The sequence below is a fragment of the Lissotriton vulgaris genome, chromosome 7, assembly GCF_964263255.1.
Source record: "Lissotriton vulgaris chromosome 7, aLisVul1.2, whole genome shotgun sequence".
NCBI classification, from domain to species: domain Eukaryota; kingdom Metazoa; phylum Chordata; class Amphibia; order Caudata; family Salamandridae; genus Lissotriton; species Lissotriton vulgaris.
The window spans coordinates 903,004,937-903,027,144 of NC_141695.1; the positions used below are offsets into that span (position 1 = coordinate 903,004,937).

The 22,208-nt window shown below is 44.8% G+C and overlaps 1 protein-coding gene across 1 annotated transcript in view; it reads right to left on the bottom strand.

Moving 5' to 3' along the window:
* LTC4S (leukotriene C4 synthase) overlaps positions 1-22,208 on the bottom strand; it is a 60,307-nt gene that overhangs the window by 19,175 nt on the left and 18,924 nt on the right. The window contains exon 3 of the mRNA XM_086931340.1: positions 4,428-4,527. Coding sequence (XP_086787466.1) covers positions 4,428-4,527 — 100 coding nt within the window. The remainder of the gene's footprint in view (positions 1-4,427; positions 4,528-22,208) is intronic.

The following is a 22,208-nucleotide window of genomic DNA, read 5'->3' on the forward strand; positions in this document are numbered from 1 at the left end:
ATCTACCACCGAACTGTGCGCCATTTGTGGTGGTTTTGACCAATGTTCCACCTGTTGGTACCCATCCTGCTTCACCTCATGGCGAGTCGCACACCTCACTCAAAAACAAAACAGTGTCCTGGTTAAATAAAAACTGTGGTTTTCCGATTGGGTATTTAGACCAGGTAATGGCAGTAAGTAGGGTGAACTGGGTGGGACTGTCTAAAAAAGTAGGCAGTGGAAATGGTATTGTGGTGAACTTCAAACATCCCCAACATGTGGCCACGGTACTTCTAAGAGCATCTTCTTTAATATATAATGAGGGTAGTATATGTGTACGCCCGCTAGGGTATTTCTACGCACATTTGTGCAATAACCCCCCCCCCCCAACAAAGGCTTGCGACACCCTTGTGCGATATTCAGACCCCGGTCAATGACACTCGTTTTATGTATAACATTGTTAATTCGTGTGGACCTGGAAATGTTGTTAATACACACAATAGATCTAACTTCACTGATCATTATCAGCAGGGATTTAATGTCAACACACAGAACAGGTATGAGCTTCTATCAGGCCTGGAGATGTGTGATTGACATGAGATACCTGTGGGTCAGGGTACGATAATCTTAGATGGTCTAGTACCCACTATGAACTCACAGAATAAAAGTGGACCTAGGAATGTTGTTTCATGGAATGTTGCGGGGTTGGCTGCAAAAATGGCAGATGTAAACTGGCTCACCTATATCAAACAATTCAAGGTTATTTGTCTCCAAGAAACATGGTTGGTAGAGTGTGATTTGTTCTTAGAAGGGTACAAGGCTTTCTATGTACCTGCTACACCATCAATTAGAGGCAGGCCAAAGGGTGGCTTGGTGACTTTTGTTTCTATTCTGGTCACCTCGAAAATTCACAGAATTGATGTATATCAACCAGGCATGCAGGGTGTAGTCCTAAATGGTAAAAATAGTAGGGTTGGTCTGGTGAATTTTTATAATGCTATTAATGATACTACAGCATCTAATCAACTACTTGTACTTCATGCTTTTATTACTACTTCTATGAAGGACTTTAGTCATAACCTAATGAATATGGGAGATTTTAATGTGCATTTGTGTGGCGATCCGACTTAATGGTTTACATTTGGAACACACAGTGGATGGGGAACTGTGTAATGCTCTATTAGACAATTTGGATCTCTCATTGGCTATGACACTCAGGGATCCCCTAAGAAGTTTTGAAACTCCTACATTTAATGGTCACGGCAGGGGCACATTCATTGACCATATGTTACTATCACAGACTATGTTGCCCTTCTTGGAATCTTTCAATATTGAGAAAAGCGAATTTAGTGATCACAACCCTTTTGTAATTTATTGGAAGGGATTGGGGATCACCAATGAAAAGCAGATACGTAGTGCAGGGAGGTTGAATACTACAGATGGGAGGCGGCGACTTAAATGGTCAATGGTTACCCCGGATCTTCTGTATAAAAACATTGAGGAAAATTTTACAGAGGATATTGTTAACTGTACTCGGAAGGGGGCAGAGCCACGGGAGGTTTTAATTGCCTACCAAGACCTGTCGGGGAAGGTGTCAGACCTGCTCATGGTCCCAGCTAAAAAGAGTATGGAGAAAGGTGGGCCAAGGTGGTTTAACCATGATTGCTCCAAAGCTGCCCGCAATCTTAGGTTAGCCTTGTCAGTTTCCCCGAGAATCCAGGAGAATATTAGAGCATGTCGTAAAGAATATAAGTCTGTTCTTAAAACCCATAAGGAGTTTTTGAGAGAAGAGGCATGGTGTGAGATACTGGACACATCCACTCTAAATTGCAGTTCCAGATTCTGGGCACTAGTTAAAAAACCGTTCCTGGTTGAAGAGCCAGGTGACGGCCTGGACTGCTGCATAACTAAGGAGGAGTGGGAGCAGCACTTTAAAAAACTGTACTGTTCAGAGGACACTGTAAGAGTGGAGTCAGTCACTGGCGGTAGAGGAGGAACTATTGAGTTTGACAGTAGGGAGGTGTTGGAGGCCATAGAAGGATTGACAGCAAGAAAGGCCCCAGGACCTGATGGGATTCCCCCAGACTTGTTTAAGTCTAAACCGAATTTTTGGGCACCTATTTTGGTGGCAGTTTTTAATGCTGCTGCCAAAGCAGGTTGTCCGCTGGCTTGGGGACTATCGGCTATTGTGCCAGTATTTAAAAAAGGAGATAAGGGCAGTCCCCACTGTTACCGGCCAATTTCATTAATTGACTCGATGGTCAAAATCATGGGGAGAATTCTGTTACAGAGATTAACATGCTGGGCGACCGACAATAACATCATGTCGACCTCCCAGTATGGTTTCTGTGGGGGGCGTTCCACCACAACCCAGTGTCTTAATCTGTTTCTCGTACTGAGTAAATATACGGTGGCACAGAAGGGAACTGTCCATCTCGCCTTCATGGACCTGTCATCAGCCTTCGACTGTGTCAACAGGGGAAGGCTGTGGCAGTACATGAGGGAGAGGGGAGTAGATACAGGGATTGTCGACTTCCTGGTGGACATGCACAGTTATACCAGTGCTAATGTTAGATACTCTGCAAATGGTGACACTACTGGCAAGTTTGATATTAAGAAGGGAGTGCGCCAGGGATGTATTCTTGCGCCATTTCTTTTTAATTTTTATATAAATGAATTAGATGCTGTTTTACAGAAGGTACAGGCAGACTGTCCTAGAGTGGGCAGGCGGGGTATTCCAGTTCTTTTATACGCAGATGATGCGGTTTTAATTTCAAGAACGGAGAAGGGACTCCAGATGCTTTTAAATGCTTTTAATGCTTTTATGACCGACAGGGACTTACTGGTCAATAACTCCAAATCATACATTATGCATGTTGGCCGGCAACCAAAAAAGAATTTTGTGTTTAAACTTGATGATGATGTGCCAATCCCGGTCACAGAAACGTTTTCTTATCTTGGCGTTTTATTTGATACCAAACTTAGCTGGGGCCCTCACTTGGCCAAGAAAAAGGGGGAATTGGCGAGGGTCAACGCATCCATTTTCAATTTTGCCACGAAACTGGGGAAGAAACCAGTTAGTGCAATGGTCAAATTATATAACGCCAAATCAGTTGCTACAGCAGTGTATGGCAGCAAACTATGGGGCTATGTAACAGGAGAACAGTTACAGGTCACTGAAAATAATTTCCTAAAACGTCTTCTATGTGTGCCCGCCAGTACTCCTAATCTGGCAGTCCATGAAGAATTGGGGACACAGTACCTATGTGATAACTTTGCTCTAAGGCCGTTGACCTGTTGGGTTAACCTGTGGTTAAATCAGGATATACCTCTCACTCACCAGATTGTAAGAGATCTCGTATCTCAGGATAATTCTATGTGCATCCCCTGGCTAAAATATTTGAAATCCTGCTTTGAAAGGCTGGGGCGTCCAGATTTGTTTGACCACCCTAGCGGGATTGTAAAGGGTGATGTAGCAGCAATTAAACATGCATTCTGTAATGACATGCTCGCCCAAAGAGAAAGTGAGGAACTGTTGAAGCCAAGTGTTAGGAAATATGTTATGTTAAAGACCTGTGACAGCATGGAACCTTATTTAACAGGATCGTTTACTTCACATGAAAAATTTCTCTTGTCAAGGTTCAGATTTAATATTTTCCATTATCTTTTAATCAGACCCAAGTCGGACATTTTTAGCAAGTCTGCAGCTCCCTGTGGCTGCGACGGGAAGTCCCCACAGGATGTGCTGCATTTTATGTTTTAATGTAGGTTTTATGAATATCCCCGCCGACGTAATCTTGTTGCCCTCCTAAGAATACTTAATTTTAACCAAATCAGACCAGCTCTTATTTATCTACAGCTCTTGCACAGTGACAGTGTTCTCCAAATTATAGCGTTTTTAAAACTAGCTGTTAGACTGAGACTCTGTCTGGACCAATGACCGTTTTATTTTGTTTGACTAATTGGCCAGTTTCTGGATTATATAACAGTCTTCTGCACTTTACTTTGCACTGTTTGCACTTTTTAGCCATCTCGTCTACTTATCGTTACTGAGATATGTGTAATATGACTTTGTACTGTGGCTATAATCTGTGGCAATAATGTGAATAATGTGTTTTTTAATTGTATTGTTTATATGTGTACTTTTATGGTTTGAAATATAACCGAAATAAAGTCTCTTTTGATTTGATTTGAACACTCATCTTACCACCTCCCCCGCTATCAACTCTGCATGAAGGGTTCGTGGGAAGTATAAAGTACATAAAGATATGTAAAAGTAAAAATATAAATGCAACGGGAAGTAAATAGGATGATTTTCGACTAAATATGTTCCTTGACCTGAGTTTTATTATAAATAACCTAGATGGCACTGTATCCTCCTTTGATTGATTTGCAAGACCAAAAAAAGTGATTAACAAAGAATGAGTACTGTCTTTGGAATCACTTACTGAGCTCTGTAGATCCTTTCAAAGTCTTCGCACCCTGATGTGTTGGGAGGCGTCACCTTGTACTTGCGCCGAGCATAGATCACCTGCATGCTGAAGTAAGCTGTAATAGAAGGCAAGTGGAAGAAAGAGACCGGCGTAAGTGAGAGTTAGTTGACAGTGCCTAGATTCCATGTCCACAGCAGCACTATGCAGCTCTCCCCATTATGCTTGTGAGTGACCATCGAAGGAGCATGAGGTGAGCGCAACATCTGCATGGCGAAAGAGCCCTGTTATTGTTGTACTCAGTTTTCAACTTTATCGGCAATTGTGACTCAGTTACACCGCATGCTGAGGCATGTAAAAGGAGTACCATTGAGCTGGGTCCCAATGACAAGTACTATTTCAGCATTGAACAGACTATATTTTGGAGTATATGCCATACAAATAACCTTTATCAGCAAATCACAAATGCCTTTTAAGATGAGGAAGATCCAGTAGGGATTTTAAGTTACGCCCCATATTTACCACTGCACCCCACTCAAAAATTCCTGCTAAAATCTTTGCAAATTTGGAATATTTCTTTCTGAAAGTGAATGTGTTTGCATTAGCACATCTGTAACCTGATGGAGCCTGGCATGTAACACATTGGTAAGGTTTTCTGACAGCGCTCGTAACCTCTGAAAGGGAAGTGAGGCTAAGGGAATAGTCCTCATTAGGGCAGCCCTGACGATCTACAAGTGGAACAATTTTATTGTTTGTTTTCATGTACCATTTTATCACTAAGAACGTTCTTCATACAAAGGGTGGTAAAGGCATTGAGCCCTGTTGCCAATCAGGTAATGGGGAAGGATAAGGAATCGAATTCAAAAAGGTTTGAAGCGGGCATAGGAAGCAATCAAAGGGAAAGTGCAAAGGTGGGTCGGCGGTCTTACACTAGGCTTGGAAGCATATGACAAAAGGAGTCCTGTAGTGTGGCTCTGACATCAATAATGTTGCATGTGCTTAGTGTATGGAATTATAAGGAACACACTCAGACAACCTAACTCTTCCCGAACCCCTGGCTTCTATGATTTCTGTGTCCTAATGTAGACAGAGAAAAGGAATTTAATATTGTCATCTCTAATGTTTGTGATATTGATATGTATGACTCTTCGACGGTACAAATATTGAGAACAGAAATCAGATTGCATTCTTCGTTTACTTAGTGACACATAAATGATGCAAAATGAAAGAAGAGTCCTGGTTAATCTCATTTGTTAGATTGCGTGTATTTTCAGTCAACCTGGCAACGTTTTCAGCAATTAGAGTTTGAGCATTTTGGTTTCCTGTTTTGGCTGCGCTGCTTCTCTTTGGGCTGAACTTCACTCTTTTCATCATCTCTGATAAGAAGAATTCACATCGTGTCAGGATGGTATTTCCTGGTGGGCATGGATCCAAATACAACTGTACTTTACCTGCATTGGTAAATAAATGCCGATGTCATTTCCGGCTTGACTTAGATAGTATTTCAGTAATGATGTGCTTTGGCGGAATACAGGCATGTGAGCTGGCAAGACTCAGTGCCGCTCGTAGATCCATGCTTTTCTCACAAACAGCCTCTCTCGTTCTGTTTTGCAAGTGTGTGTTTCTTTTTGTCTAGTGCCAACCTCTATTTGTACATGATTCAGGAATACATATGTTCAATTATGTGCAACACTCCTCGCAACACATTCTCGGAATTTGATTTCCCACCCTTAGGCTGTCTGACGAACCATGTAAAGATGACGTTTGCAACATCATTCACTTCCTGTTTGTAAAGCTTCCTCTGCAGTATCTCAGGCCCCGCCTACTCTACACTAACTATCTGCTCTTCCCCGCAGGTAATTAAGAGCCAGAAATCAGGAATGAAAAACTATATCAGTTTGTGCGTTCATGTGCTAAATTGATTTTATTTAAGGGATAAGGATATGTGTAATGTCATGTATAGCGAACAAAAAGGGTCAGTCAACCATCTGAAGGACAATTTGAAGATCCGCTTTCAACTGTTTTCTAGGCTAGGGTCAGTTGTTTGTCCTAAAATGTCCTACTGAAATCCAGACCAAAGTTAGACAAATCCTCGTCGTCTGAAGACCTATTTGGTGGCCTCAGCAGACACTTACTAGGACGTTGATGCTCATACAACCTTTCCAGTTTGTCCCGGTCAACAGAGCAATGAGGATCAGGACCAGATCTGCTGTTGGTGCACTCGGAGAAGTGGCTTGTCAGCAAAGTTAAAAGGGTTGACTTGCCTGCAGGATCCTTGAGGTAAAAAATGTAGGGGGGGGGAAGGGGATTTTTGATGGCAAAACCGCCTTTGAGAAGATCACATCACACCACATTTCTGGGACTTCCCAATACACAAACATGATCATTTCAAACTCCTGACACACACATTCAAAATACAATACAACCTAGGCTTCCCCTACTTGAATAGTCACCTCTCCTTCCACCAACCACCCAGACACCTCCTATTCGCATACATCACACGCATGCACAGAACCAGATCAGGAGGATGGGCATTTTCTTACATCACTCCTAAAGCATGGAACTGCCTACCACTCCACATCAGAGACTCCTCCACTCTTCTTGAATTATGCAAGAAGCTGAAGACCCAGCTTTTCGATTAACCACCTGCCATAGGCAGAGCTAGGCACACACACGTGCTCAGCACTAGGATACCCTCGCTGGTCATAATATGCTTAACAAGTACACGTTATAACAATCCGTTTTGAGAAGATTGGTCTTTTAAGAATATCTGGTGTCATGGCTGGCCCAATGTACATAGGAACAATTGTCTTTTTGTTTTGGAGCTTGTGCTGGCTTTACCTGCATGCATCTGAAAATACGAGCACTTGAGCTGGTCACTTATGTCTTGGCAGAGATGGAAGAAATAATCCTACTTAAGACGGCATGACCTGTAGTAACTGTCAATATAACTTCTGGCACTAATGCATCTGTATGTCAGGCCTTTATATTTAAAATCAGCACAAACAGAAACTGCTTGTTTATAGAGGTACACTGTTCACATGCCCTTTGCGGTGCATATAACTTTCAAAAAATTATTTAAACAATAATATTTTTTGCCAATTGTTCCAAAGCTGCGCTCACATACATGTGACAACAATTCTTATTGCATACATTTTCCCCACAAATTGTTACCAAACATAACAACAACAAAACAAAAACAAAACACAGGAACAATATTAATCACAAATAATATATTCTTATTTAATTTCTTCTCATTTTTCAACGTTCTTTGACATTCAAACGAAGTATCCACTTATTCCCAAAAATGTTTTCATTTCCCAATGCATTTCGGTAGAAAACCCTTCATCATTGGAATACTGTAAAATAACAATGTAATCTCCTTTAACATGAGGTATATTTTTGACATATTCACTCTCAAAAAATTATAAACATGGGAGTGTCAGAAAAAACTTAAGATCCCAACACAAGATGTGTTCCAATTCTTGTATTCCTGTAGTCCTGCTGTTGGTTTGGCTGGAGATCACTCAAACGATGCAGAGCTATGTAGCACTGACTTCTTCAATAATGTCTAGACCAGTAAACAACGTTTACCCCAGAATTTTCCCCGCAGGGATTCACAACGTGGTTGTTACAACGACTACGTTGTGATTTCGCATACCATTACTTCGCGAATCAGAACAACGACTTGCGGAGGGAGGGGAGGTGTTAGATTTAAAATCCAACACCTTCCCTAGCGTCTGCACAGACTGGAGTTGGAATAGTAAATTATACTATTTCAACATTCAGCACCCCCCTTTCTGCAAGTCGTTGTTCCGACTTGCGGAGTAATGGTATGCAGAATCACATTGCGGTCGTTGTAACGACCACATTGTGATTCCCTGCTGGGAAAAAGGCTGCGGAATTTCAACACATATTCGTCTAGACCCTCTGAATTATGAAGTATGCTGGGCTGCACCTCAGAGAGCTACCTTCAGGGTACTGTTGGGCTACCAGTAGCTCCTGAGCTTCCCATTGGAGACCCCTGTAATCTAGAGGTTACATAACAATAAGAGGGTGGGACCAAATTGCCTTACATCCCAGCACTCAGTTCCCTTACAGTGCATCTTGGTAGATGCAGTGCACAATAACACCTACTGCAGTGATAGTCTTTAGTTTTTCACCCTTGTTGGTGCAGACAGTGCTGTGTATTTCCGGACACATGTTTCAGGATAGTTGCCCTTCTTCAGAAGAGAGCAATACATTGTTTCGGGGGTTCTTGAAATGCTGCTCAAAGTCTTCTCATGTCTCTGTACCACTCACTGGGCGCAGGTGCATCAGCCAGACCTTGTCAGCTGGTTATCTCAAGGAAGCCTTTTCAAGCAAAAATAGAGTGGGAGCACACTGCCTCGCATCCCAGCACTCAGCTTGCCGCAGTGCATCATGGTAAATGCCAGCACCCCCAAATTTCAAGTGTTACTCTCTACTAAAGAAGTACTATTCTGAAACACGTGTCTAGAGATAAACGGCATTGGCTGTGGCAAAAATGGGGAATACTAAACACTTTCAACTGAAGTGAATGTTATCATGCACTGCATTTACCACAATGCATCTGGACTAGTCAGTGTGCTCCCTTCTCCTTCTGTTATTGGCTCTCTGCTGGGTTATTGGGCTGATGAGCACTGCAATGCACCTGTGTTCTGGAAGTGGTACTAAACCTGAGAAGACTGTGAGGAGCATTGCCAGACCCCAAAATTTCACTTGATACTCTCTACTAAAGAAGGATAAAAAGCACATGCCTAGAGAAGCACAATACTGGCTGAACCAACTATGCTGAAAACTAAAGACTTTCAACTATAGTAAGTGTTATGTGCACTGCGTTTACCACAGTGCATCTTGGCTAATTGCGTGCTGGTAGGTTCCCTCCTCCTTTTCTGGTTCTGTAGTAATATTTGATAACAACTGGTAATTTGTTAATCATCTCTAACTATATGTGCAATGTAACAACGCATTTCTACTTTAAAGCGCTCTGGCACTTCCAGGTAATGTTTATGCTGTATAAAAGAGCAAATTAAAAGAAAACCAGCATGGCTGCCAGATATCCTTTAAGTAGGACAAGATCACTACTGAGTAAAACTGTCAACCACTTCTATACTTCGCAGCAAGGATGTAATACTGGCATACATTTAGGGCCTCATTTATGAGGAAGTGATGCAGCGCAGCAGGCCACTTTGATGCATTGCATGACAGGAAAAGGGCAGGAATGCACAGTGTAAGGCAATATGGTGCATTCCTGTCCTTTCTCTTTCGCTGGCACCCTTTTTGCAGCCTAGCGCCAATGCAGGCACCCTAGCACCATGGCGCAAGGGTTCCTGTGTGGCATGCAGGAAGGGGAATCTTCCTGCATAACAACAATCCTTGGAGGCATATTTCTCTTTCTATGTGTGCTGCCGAATGCAGCACACATAGAAATGGAAGTAACAAGGAGAAATAGAGATATTTATCCTCATTAGTCCTCCCCTGGGAAGTTGCACATTTTTGGGGAATGCAGCACACATAGAAAGAGGAAGAAATGAGGAGAAATAGAGATATTTCTCCTTGTTACGCCTCCCCTGGGAAAGTTATCAGCTTTGGGCCTATCCCCAGGTTTACAAGTTCTTGTAAATCTGGGGATGCATCAAAATCCATGGTAGTTGTTTGGGAACACTCATGCAATGCCCTTGGAGTGCCTACCTAGACAGTTGAAATGTTTCGGCACAGGTGTAAAGCAAGAAGTGTCAAATTGGGAAAGAGGGCATTTGGCCGGTGCAGAGGCTCATTGGCTGTGATCAGATTTGGGCAGTTTTTTATACATACTTTTAAAGATGTTAGAGACTGTTAGCTGGCCCATTGTCACATAAAGAATGACAATGGACCAGTCGGAGCAGTCACAACATGTGGGGTGCCTCTTACCACCTCGCCTGAGGGCACAACAAGGAGGTCTTGCCAAAGGATTTCTTGCCTATGACCAGCAGAGATACCACTGCCCTCGGAGGGGGGCAAAATGGAGGGGATGCCAGGCTTCAGAAAAGTGATTTCAGTTCAGGGCGACAGAACAAGGGTATTTCTCTCCACACCATAGTTGCAGTCACCATTTTCTTTAAAATGACAAAGATCCTCTTATACTTATCTTTTTGTTTATTACATGCACTCTTTCATATTCATCAGAGATGTGCAATACCTAAGCCATATTGCCACTTGGGCTGATTCTGTCAACGTGCTAACTTTGTCTTCCTTTTATTTTAGCCCAGCTGTTGGAATGCTTTACTAATAAATATGAACAGGGAAATGAGGATGTTTCTCTTATATGAGGCAGAATGGTTGCTGCAAATACAGCATCTTTTGGGGTTTACTTGTGGGGAGGAAGTGACTTTATAAATGCAAATGCTATTGTTGTCTTTGCGGATGTTGTGATGAGCTGGTACAACGGGGAATCACCTTGCTGCTTCTGTCTTTGTTGGATTGCCAACAGACATGCTTCTCATGCAGGGGCGTAGGTACAGATAGTACAGCAGGTGCAGTAGCACCGGGTGCTGGAGGGTAAGGAGTCAATTGCACCTAGGTATGTCCCCTTATGCTCAAGGTAAACATACTGCTGACTTAAAAGAGGTCCTTTTTGCAGTTTTTGTGCAGTGCCCTGGGATTACAGGTAACTCCAATAAGAACTTTTGAGGCAAACAGGAAGTTGGGGGAAAGGGGTAATACAACTGGGTGACACATGGCCACATCCATCACCAATAAATAGTTTAATGTATGCACACATTCTTCCCTTCCTCGCTTTATTACAGGCACAGTGGCCAGGAGGAACACCCCCAATAGCCAACCAACCTTTCTTTCTGCTTAAAACAACGGAAAAGACATACTCAAAACCTGCTGTGTAATGTGTTTCATTCAATTTTAAATGTATCTAGCCAATATCCACCACAATTGTAACAGTCTTTAGAGGATCAAAGTCTGAGTTGCCCTTGCCAGAGTCCACACTGTGCCCCGAACTGTGCACAGAAGCTTCTGCAGCAGGCCTTTAAATAATTCAGTGATTTTAAAGGCTTGTAAAATACTGTAATCCATTTGTTCTGTTCACCTGGCTTACTCACAGGCAAGAATATTGCAGTCTAATATGTCTGATCGTGTGTAGTGGGTTTTGTGCAACTTTCTAAGTGCACTAAGATACTTGCTTCTCGTCTTCATATGGAAGGATGACCACTCTCAACAGATCCATTGACCTGAATAGGAGTCTTGGGAGGTTTCCTACTGCACAGTGGTGGCTGCTGTGACATTAAAGTGGCGGGGCAGTGTGTAGGAGACAGCGTAGGGGCAGCGCATGTGAGAGAATTCATTTAAAATTAGAGTTTCATTGATCTACCCTGCTTGTATCTTACTTATTTGATGCTTGTTTTTATTAAAACCCAAGCCCACTGTCTGACTTTGTAAGATTTATTACATGAGCATTCTTTTACAAACCAAATGAAATCATATTTTTTGAACTCCTCAAAGTTTACAGTGACACTCTTTCGAGATGATGAAACCGTTAAAACTAGGCATTGTTCCATTTCATGGCTGAAATCAGAAACATTTCCAGTGCTACTTGCTTGGGAGTATTTGATTTGATTTAGTGTGGGTGCTGCTGGCCTATTTTTTGCATGCTAAGTGGCTGTGCACTGCCTTCCTGTTATGTTTTATGCCATGCATGCAAAAAGAGCAATTGATGGACAGAATGCTGAGAAATGTCAAACATTCACCCCAGTACAAAAATCTAGGCTTAAATCCATTATTCTTTTGCCCACCATGCCATTCCAGACTAAACCCAGCCACATGCAAATCAGTCTTGACCCAGCTTCCCATGGAAACAGTCCAGCCCAAACTGCCAGGCCAGGGCTCCCTGGACCACAAACAAGCCTCCCAGGAACGGTTTTGGGGTGTCACCTGTCATAAGCCATGCTAGCTTGATTCCAGCGACATGGTGAGCACAGGCCCACGTGTGGGCATACCCATCCTACTCGGTGTGACAAATGCAAAATGAACAATTGATGGGCGGAATGCTGAACCATATCAAACATTCACCCCCCAGCACAGAGGTCTGGGCCTAAATCCATAATTGTTTTGCCCACCATGCCATTCCTGTTTAAACCCAGCCATATGCAGATCAGTCTTGACCATGTTCCCCATGGGAACAGTGTAGCCCGAACTGCCAGGGCAGGTCCTCCCTGGACCTGAAACAAGCATCCTGGGACCGTTTTCGGGGTATCACCCATCATCAGCCAGGCTTGCTTGAATTGAGTGGCATGGTGAGCACAGGAACCCCTTCTGGGCATACCTGTCCCACTCAGGGTGAAAAATGCAGAACAATGGATGGATGGAATGCTGAACAATGTGACACATTCACCCCCCAATACTGAGATCTGGGCCTAATGCCATAATTATTTTGCCCACCATGCCATTCCTCTCTCAGTGGCTCCATTAACTTGAATAAGAGTCTTGGGAAGCATTATCAACATAAAAACCCAAAGCATTAGTGTATGTTTTTAATGCTGCCGCAACCCAAGCAGTACTCTGCATCAACAGCACGTTGCTTCCTGCACCCGCTCATCTTCAGTGGTTTAATCTTTAAGGAGGTGGCAGGGGGAGAAGAAGGTGGAGATACATTTAAAAAAAAAAAAAGATTTGAACGCGACCTAGTACAAAAAGTACCTGCCTCACAGCACACGTAGCAGATGGCCAGCGTAGGGGCACTAATCAAAGGATCAAACCGTGTAGAGGAGCCCTTGAGAAGCAATGGGCAATTAAAGCAGCGTGGGCTCTCCATGGGCTACCGTAGGCGAGGCCATACTGCTCAGTAATTGCACCCCAGGTATGTTTTTTTTCTGCCCTCTACCCTCAGTAAAGATCACTTAATTATCTACCTCTGGCGATAAGCGCATTCATTTAAAGTGTAAAAACACTATGCGTTTCGAAGGCCAATCCTCCACAAGCTGCGCGCCTCCTAACCAAACATGAGCTGAGAGGAAAAACAGAAATAGTGTGCCGCAACCAGCTTAGAGAGGCAGGAGAGAAAGAGTCCATGTACAAGGGCCAGTCACCATGAGAGGGAACCAAGCACACAAAGGAGGGGTACATTTAACCAATGAAAAGCCAGCATTTCATAACGTCCCACAAAATAACGAATGGAAAGCATGTATGTGCCAAAAGCCCACAGAGGATTACAGCATACCTCGCACGGCTGCGCATGTGCGCTGCCTCTAAGCTCAACCTAAAAAACTAGTCTCCTGTCAGCTTCTGCAAACAGTCAATTAAAGCCACCTCATATGGCACAGAACAAGGAAAAAGAGTTCAAATGAGCATTAATCACCACCAAAAGCGCATCAATTCATTTCGAAGCTCTGTGCACATCCTACACAGAGGGGCGCATGTATTAGTCTGAGCTATTTGTGGCTAACCTCAGGCTGGAGAGCAGAGTCAGTACTTTGCACTATTTTTCCTGGAACTGAAAATGCAATAAAAGCAGTTTTTTGTGAATATTGGGACAATCAACTTCCTTGAGGATCCTGGCAATTTTTTGAAATCTATTTAAACAACAACCTTCTGGGGATCCTTCGGGAAATGGAGGGGGGGCAGTTGAGAGCAGTAATCGCCAGGTTGGGCAGCAAGCAGGGAGGGAGCTGAAGGGGTGGGAGATCAACAGAAGATTGAGAGAGAACATATGGTTTAAACAAAGATAAGACCTGGCAGGGAGGGGTGTGAAATGCAATGGTGCAATAAGTAATTTTTTGAAGAAACCGAACACCAGGCACATAAGCCTCAGTCTGTTCCCAAGTGCCTTGTGAGCCACTTTACAGTACGTTTGTGGAAACAATGTGTGCATGCTTTCATATCAAATGGAATTATTATAAAAGTATGCCATCTACAGCATGTTAAAAAACAAAAATAACTAAAGGCAAACATGGTTCCTCCTCGCAGATACCTACCGGGAGCAAACTTCAAAGGTAGATGTGAATCCAGTGACCAGGAGCGTAAGCCAGGCCCCTACGGCACAGGCCCTCCTCCCCCCAACAGCCGTTTGTCCCAATCAGACCAAGCCAAATGCATTTCTGTGATATATGGGAGATTCAGGAGCCCATCATCACACTATGCAGGTGTGCCCATCATTTTGTGATACACCACTGCCTGGGGCTGTCTTCATGCGTCTAGGGAGGGGCTGTGGGTTGTGCGGCGACTGCAGACCCAGGCAGGACACTCTGGATATGGTACTCGTCTTACCATAAAAGACCCTTCCCAGAGGTCGGCCAGTCCTTTTTAGGTCTCGCCTGTCGATGCGCATGCGCATCGAGCAAGCGAGACTATGGGGGCTTATCCACTCTTTATCCACTGCAAGGAATCGTGGCGATTCCTTGCAGTGCCCGTGACTTTTAAGCTCAATGCGCATGCGCATTGAGCTTAAAAGCGCGTGCACGTCCGTCTTGTTTTACCCGCTCCGCCCCCTCCCCTTCCCGCCGTGTCGCATTTCTCCTCCCCCCTCCCCTCTCTTCCCTCCGTCTTGTTTGTTATTTTACCCGCTCCGCCCCCTCCCCTTCCCGCCGTGTCGCATTTCTCCTCCCCCTCCCCTATCTTCTCCCCGTCTTATTTGTTTATTTTACCCGCTCCGCCCCCTCCCCTGCCCGCCGTGTCGCATTTTTTTTTAAAACCCCCACTATTTGTTTTTGTCCATGTTGTTGTTAATCTCTCATCAAAGACACAATTTTGAATGTGTATCTGTGCCAAAGAGGATAAAATGCAAGGCGAACAAAACAGGCAGTTCTGGAATCAATTCAACTCTAAGGGGTTTTCGTAATATTTATCATTGTGTGATGTTAAAATTGCACGAGCCATTTAATGTACAGTTTTGGAGCCACGCTGCCGAAAAAGCTTTTATCTTCCCACACGGAGCGGCTCACTCGGTGAGGGTTTCCCGGTCGGCTCGAGCACCAGCAGCCTCGCAGCAAGTCTGAAGCCCTAACGTTACTGGGACTCAGTTGATCTGGGCTCCGACAGCCGTGAAAACCAAGTGGATAGCAGCCGAGAAGCAGAGAGCCTGACAGCAAAAATTCCACAAATCAGCGTCCGCGTCCTTCGATCACGTGACACATGTTTTGCTTCCGTCCCAGGCGATTACAAAAGAAAACTTACTTCCTCATCCTCACGTACAGCATTTGGAACAACCAGATTTGGCTGTTCTTGTTCCAGCTTCAAAGAGCTTTACAATTTAGCGACTAAAATGGCCAATACATTATCGACTTCATTCCTATTGGATTAGAGTGTCGTATGTATATTATACCGAAAGATTTGATTTGGAGTTGGTAAACACGCACGCCACACTTCCTGGCTGTTTGCAAATCGACTGCAAGTTTTCCTTGCTCTTTCTCTGGGTTATCTAAAGGCAGGCATTGCTAATCGAGGAAGGGAAAGGAACCAACCTCCGCTCACTCTCACTCATCCTCACTCACCCTCAACCCCTCACCCTCACTCACCCTCACTCACCCTCAACCCCTCACCCTCACTCACCCTCACCCTCACTCACCCTCAACCCCTCACCCTCAACCCCTCACTCATCCGCACTCTCACTCATCCTCACTCACCCTCAACCCCTCACCCTCACTCACCCTCACCCTCACTCACCCTCAACCCCTCACCCTCACTCACTCACCCTCAACCCCTCACCCTCAACCCCTCACTCACCCTCACTCTCACTCATCCTCACTCAACCACCCTCAACCTCACTCACCCTCAACCCCTCACCCTCACTCACCCTCAACCCCTCACCCTCACTCACTCACCCTCAACCCCTCACCCTCACTCACCCACCCTCAACCCCTCACCCTCACTCACCCTCAACCCCTCACCCTCACTCACTCACCCTCAACCCCTCCCCCTCGACCCCTCCCCCTCAACCCCTCACCCTAACCCTCACTCACCCTCCCTCACCCTCAACCCCTCACCCTCAAACCCTCACTCACCCTCAACCCCTCACCCTCAACCCCTCACTCACCCTCAACCCCTCACCCTCACTCACCCTCACCCTCAACCCCTCACCCTCAACCCCTCACCCTCAACCCCTCACCCTCAACCCCTCACTCACCCTCACTCTCACTCACCCTCACTCAGCCTCAACTACTCCCCCTCACCCTCACTCACCCAAAACACCTCACTCTCACTCACCCTCACCCTCACTCACCCTCAACACCTCACTCACCCTCACCCTCACCCTCACTCACCCTCAACACCTCACCCTCAACCTCAACCCCTCACCCTCACTCACCCTCACTCACCCTCACTCACCCTCACTCACCCTCACTCACCCTCAACCCCTCACCCTCACTCACCCTCACTCACCCTCACCCTCACTCACCCTCACCCTCACTCACCCTCACTCACCCTCACCCTCACTCACCATCACCCTCACACAGTGCAATAGTTCTCAGACCATTTCAGTTAGAGCTTTTAGAAATGTTTATGGCTTTTTTAATTTGTAATACTTTAGCATTGGCTACAGGAAACAAAAATGCTAAACATTTACAAAATAAACCCATAAACAATTCTAAAAGCACTAACTCTAATGGTGCGAGACCTATTGCATTTCCAATGCTTGTTTTAATTTATTCTCACACGTTACATGGACACACCAATACCAGTAGCAGTTAACACGCGGAGCAGGTGAAATAATGGGCTACCTCTTGTTTCCACACTGGCGCAATGCCACAGGTACTCAAGTATGCCAGGTCACAACTTATCCTTCCTGCAGTGTGTGTATGCGTTTGTGTGTATAAATGCGCACACACACAATTGGCACAACCTAGTGGCTGAAGGAATATGCAGACTTAATAGCTCTGCACAAGTAAACAAGCAGACAATGACTGAAGGGATGATTTGCAGGGTCAGTGCAAGTAATGAAAAAAACATGGATGCACATTTTATTGAGTAATTTATCCTTGTAAATATGTCTACAATCTGTGTGTTTACTCGTGCATGTAGACATACAGAGCTTGAAGCTAGCGCTGGATTCATATATAAGCTTTGTGCTTATGCCTAGGTACGTGATTGCTAGTCACAGTCACTCAATAGCAGTGAATGTTTAAGGCATTAGATGAACCTTTCTTTGAAGAACAATAACGACCACGTGTACACGAGTCATGAGCAATAAAACACCAATTAAGGAACGAAGAGATGACTCCGGAAGGTAGACACACTTTTCTTTCAAACACACTAACTTGAAGTGATCATGGATAAAAACATGGGTGACTTGATATGCAACATCTGTTCGGGTTATGCTTTTATTAGCCCTCTAAGCTGCCTCTTGCCTCAAAGTTGAATCGAACCAATCAGTAAAATATATAGAGATAATTTTCACCTATTGCACATTTAGAGGCAGATTGCGATGTCGGACGGAAAGCCTCTTCCTGACACTGACTTGGAATAGGAACCAACCGACTTGCAATCAGCGGTTCCTACCGCCGGATTACGTTATGACTGAACACTGTTCAGTCGGATTCCCATTGTTTCCTATGGGAGCTCGCATGACTCCCGACAATCAGCCGTAACACAGGCTCCTATAGGGAAATGGGGTGTGTTTAAAAAACCCTGCACCCTGTCACAGGCACCCCATGGGGCCTGCCACACAGTGCTGGATTTTGCAGGGGGGGTCCCTTAGGTACCCCTCTGCCAACACCCGAAGGCCGCAGAGGCTAGGGGGCCCAGCCAGAGGCCCCCAAAGTCAATTTCCAACAGCCTTTCCGTGTTGGACAGGCAAACGCGAAAAAGGCTGTTGGAAATCGACATTGTAATCCCGACCGCGGAAACGTTGTCCATAGGGGTGTACGATCCGGTTCCGACCGACACAAATACTCTGCGAGCCGGTCGGAACCGAATCAGAATGTCCGTGCGGTTAACATTTCGACCACAAACATCGTAATCGGGCAGTCAGAATCGGTCGGAAGGGCTCCGACGCGGTTGAGGAGATTCCGACTGTTGGTAGGAGGTTTTCTGTCTGACACCATGATCGGCCCCTAAATGTATCTTGCGTGGAATATTGGGCTTAGAAATTACTTAAAGTGAAAATTATTTGAAAGAAATGGGAAGCTACCTTGTTTAGCACATTTAAAATGTTCATTTTCATCATCTGCATAAACATGGCCATTTCATTCATTTATAAAGAGGTAATGTTAATGCTTAAGTAAGAATGAGGATGACCGGGCCACATCCATAGGTGCTCCTCAATAGCAGCCTGTGTCCAAGCTGGTTACCCCATTTATCTCCTTCACATTTTATTGCAGGATGAACCCCCTGACTTTAGTTCCTGCAGTATGCACTGAAAGGGTTGCTGGGGACAATGAGTTTTGCTAACCCCTATCCCCACTAATCCTGCTAAATACCTAAGCCTGCTATGCTGAAGGGTCACTTCTACCCTGCATACTCTTGGCAGTGCCCTGTAAAGCGCATCTACGTAGGTTAGAGTGTCATGTGGGAGGGAATTTTGGGCAATTCCTCAGCATTTTCACAGGCGCCATCTGGGGGAAGTGGGTTGGCATTCCAGCTGCTCGCCACTTCCGGGGGATCCATTCAAAGCCAGTGCACGGCCGGACACGCAGCGGTCAAGAGCTGAGTAAGGCGCTGGTCCGTATTTAGGATTGCACACGATACGGCAAACATATTTTCATGCTGATAATACTGCTACTTTGTACAGACCTGTTTTAATCAGATTTTAACATCTTTTAAAAGGAGCTATAATTTTTCTACGCTGCTATCACTGCTAATTGCCTACCTGTCACTCTCTGGTCCGCCGTGGGGGCTCCCATTCGTGTGGAGGGAGTGTTGGGCAATTTCTCTACATTATCACAGGCGCCATCTTGGGGGAATAGGGTTGGCGCTCCAGCTGCTCACCACTTCTGGGGGAGCCTTTCAAAGCCAATGCACTTCCAGACACGCAGTGTGCGCACATCTGGCACCAGTGGCAAGCCAGTCTGCGCACGTCCGTGCCCAACCGGGACCAGGGGCCAGAAACTCTGCACAATGTTCCCAAATTGCAAACACTAGAGAGGAACTGCATTGTTTCAACATACACAGTGGAAATAACTGTGAGAAGGGATAGGATTTCATGAGCGTCAACTCAAGAGAGAAGGACTGCCGGCATTGCAAACTACGTTGGAATCCACCTTAAAAGACAGAGATAAAAAATAAAATAACAAATGGACCAAAGAATTCACAAGAATGGAAATTAGGGAAGAGTAATAGTAGATCACTACCCAAACATACAACGGATACTGGTAGAGGACTCTATATCAGATGTCCTGTTCATAACAGAAAGTTGGCTCAAAGAGTATTCCTCCCCGGACATAGTTATGGCACTACCACCAGACTATGAGATACACAGGCTGGACAGGATAGGGCGGACAGGGAGGGGGACTAGCCATTATCATAAAGAAGGAGTACAAATGCATAACTGAGTCACTGGCCCTGAAAGGGTGTGCATGACTTTTATAGTCAATTCTGCTAACTCCCATCTTCACTCTATCAGGACTCTTAATCTATCGACCCCCAGCCCCCTATGGAAAATTCCTAGAAGAGCTGCCTGAAGTACTAGCTAGTCTCTTACTAAAGAAATCTATCATCACAATATTGGGAGATCTAAATCTGCACATGGAAGACAAGAGTCACCCGAGTGTTAAAATACTACTATTAGATTTAGAAAGCCTTCAATTGGCCCAACTGGTACCATTGGCCACACATGTAAGGGACATACTCTGGATGTGGTAATTTCCAAAGATCTCTATATTAAGGTGCCCGCACCAGTACAGGTAGAGTGGTCAGATCATCACTTCATCCCTTTAAATGTATGGAAGATTAGAAGAGAGTAAAAGGAAGTCAACACAAAGGCTATGATAGGTTAAAGATGCTGGGCCAAGATTAACTCTGGAGCAGGGAGGACTTTCTAACTGACACAGCAATATCGATTACTGAGAATCCAGGGTCAGTAGAAGGATACTCAAGATAGGAATCCTGGATTACTCAATCCTTGTATCTAGTAGCCCCTCAGGTCTCCCACAAACCTATACCCAGAACTAGAGCAGAAGGATGGTTTCATTCGCAGTCGCTGGTACTAAAAAAGAATTGTTAAAAAATCAGAAGGGAGTGAAGAAAAAATTACTATCCTCAACTCAAAATGGTGTATAAAGTAGGCTTTAGAAACTACCATAATAATATCAAAATGATCCAAGCTAAGTTATTTGAGGAAAAAATTAACAGAGCACAGATTTCCTCAAGGGAAATGTTCACAGTAATCAAGACCCTGACTAATCCACCCACTGACACCAGTTCATCAGAAACGTCAGAAGAGAGGTGCAATGACTTGGCTGCCTACTTCCTCTCAATGAGACCTAACCCCAGGGTGTGAAGAAGAACAGGAAATACTTTCCCCACAACAGGCTATCTCCAATTTCCCAGTCTTGGAACAGAAGGTTGTAGAAGCCCTGATGGAGAATGTGAAGTCTGGCTCGCCGCTGGACGTAGCCCCCGCAAATTCTCTGAATAGTAACACATGTGATTCTACCGACTCTAATGACGGTCATGAATCAGACCCTAGAAACAGGCATAGTCCCAGTTGCCTGGAAGCACGCCGTCATAAAGCCTCTGCTGAGGAAAGCTAATATAGATAGATTGCAACTGTGTAACTTTCGCCTATTTCCTTGCTACCGTTTGTGGGCAAGCTGCTAGAAGGAGTGTGGCTTAATGGTTAGAGCGGCAGACCCTGATGCAGAGTTCTGGCCCGGGACCAGGGTTCAATTCCCGCCTCGGCGCGTCTTGGGCTCAATTTCCTCGGACCTGACAATTCTCGCCTCGGTGCCTATTCTAATCATGGGCTCCACGCTGCAACTCTGGGCAATAGCTTGCTTAACCTCCACACCGGCCCCAACAGCGCTAGGATGCCTGGCTTCACCCTGGGGGTGCCCAGGAGTTGACAAATCACAGGGAAAGCCAGGAAGGGTTCCACAGCGGTATGAGTAATAGCGCCAGGAAACCGCTTGGTGGCAGTGCGCTCTACAAATACCTTGACATTTGACATTTAGAAAACCATGTCAATAGAACACTTTCAGAATACCTAGAGATTAACCAGCGCCTACACTCCTCTCAGATGGGCTTCAGGGCATAACACAGCACAGAATCAGCTCTGTTGGTAGCAGTGGAGGATCTAAGACAATCTTTAGACCAGAGAAAACCAGCCGCCTTACTCCTATTGGATTTGAGCGCTGCCTTCGATACGGTAGACCATCATATATTACGAAGAAGGCTCTCAGATATTGGGATACAGGGCATGGTGCTTAAATGGCTATCATCGTTCTTGAAAGATATAACATTTCAAGTACAGGAGAATACTACTCGCTCTAAAACCATGTCACTGATGTGTGGAATACCACAGGGTTCCTCATTGAGTCCAACACTTTTTAATGTGTACCTGAAACCACTGGCTAAGATTGTGCTGGAATTCGATATATCCATGACTTCCTATGCCAACGAAAGTCAGTTGGTTATCTATTTGGACCCAAAAACCAGCTGGGATGGTGAGAGACTTTCCTCCTGCGTGCTAAAAGTCAAAGAGTAGATGACAACAAGTTGTCTTAAATTAAATGGAGACAAAACCGAGTTACTACTTCTCGGAAGTAAAGCAATACCCAGGCCCATCATAGACTTGCCTGCTTGTCTAGGCAACCCACTTACCCCCAAAGAGACAATAAAAACCTAGGATTCTGGTTAGAAACG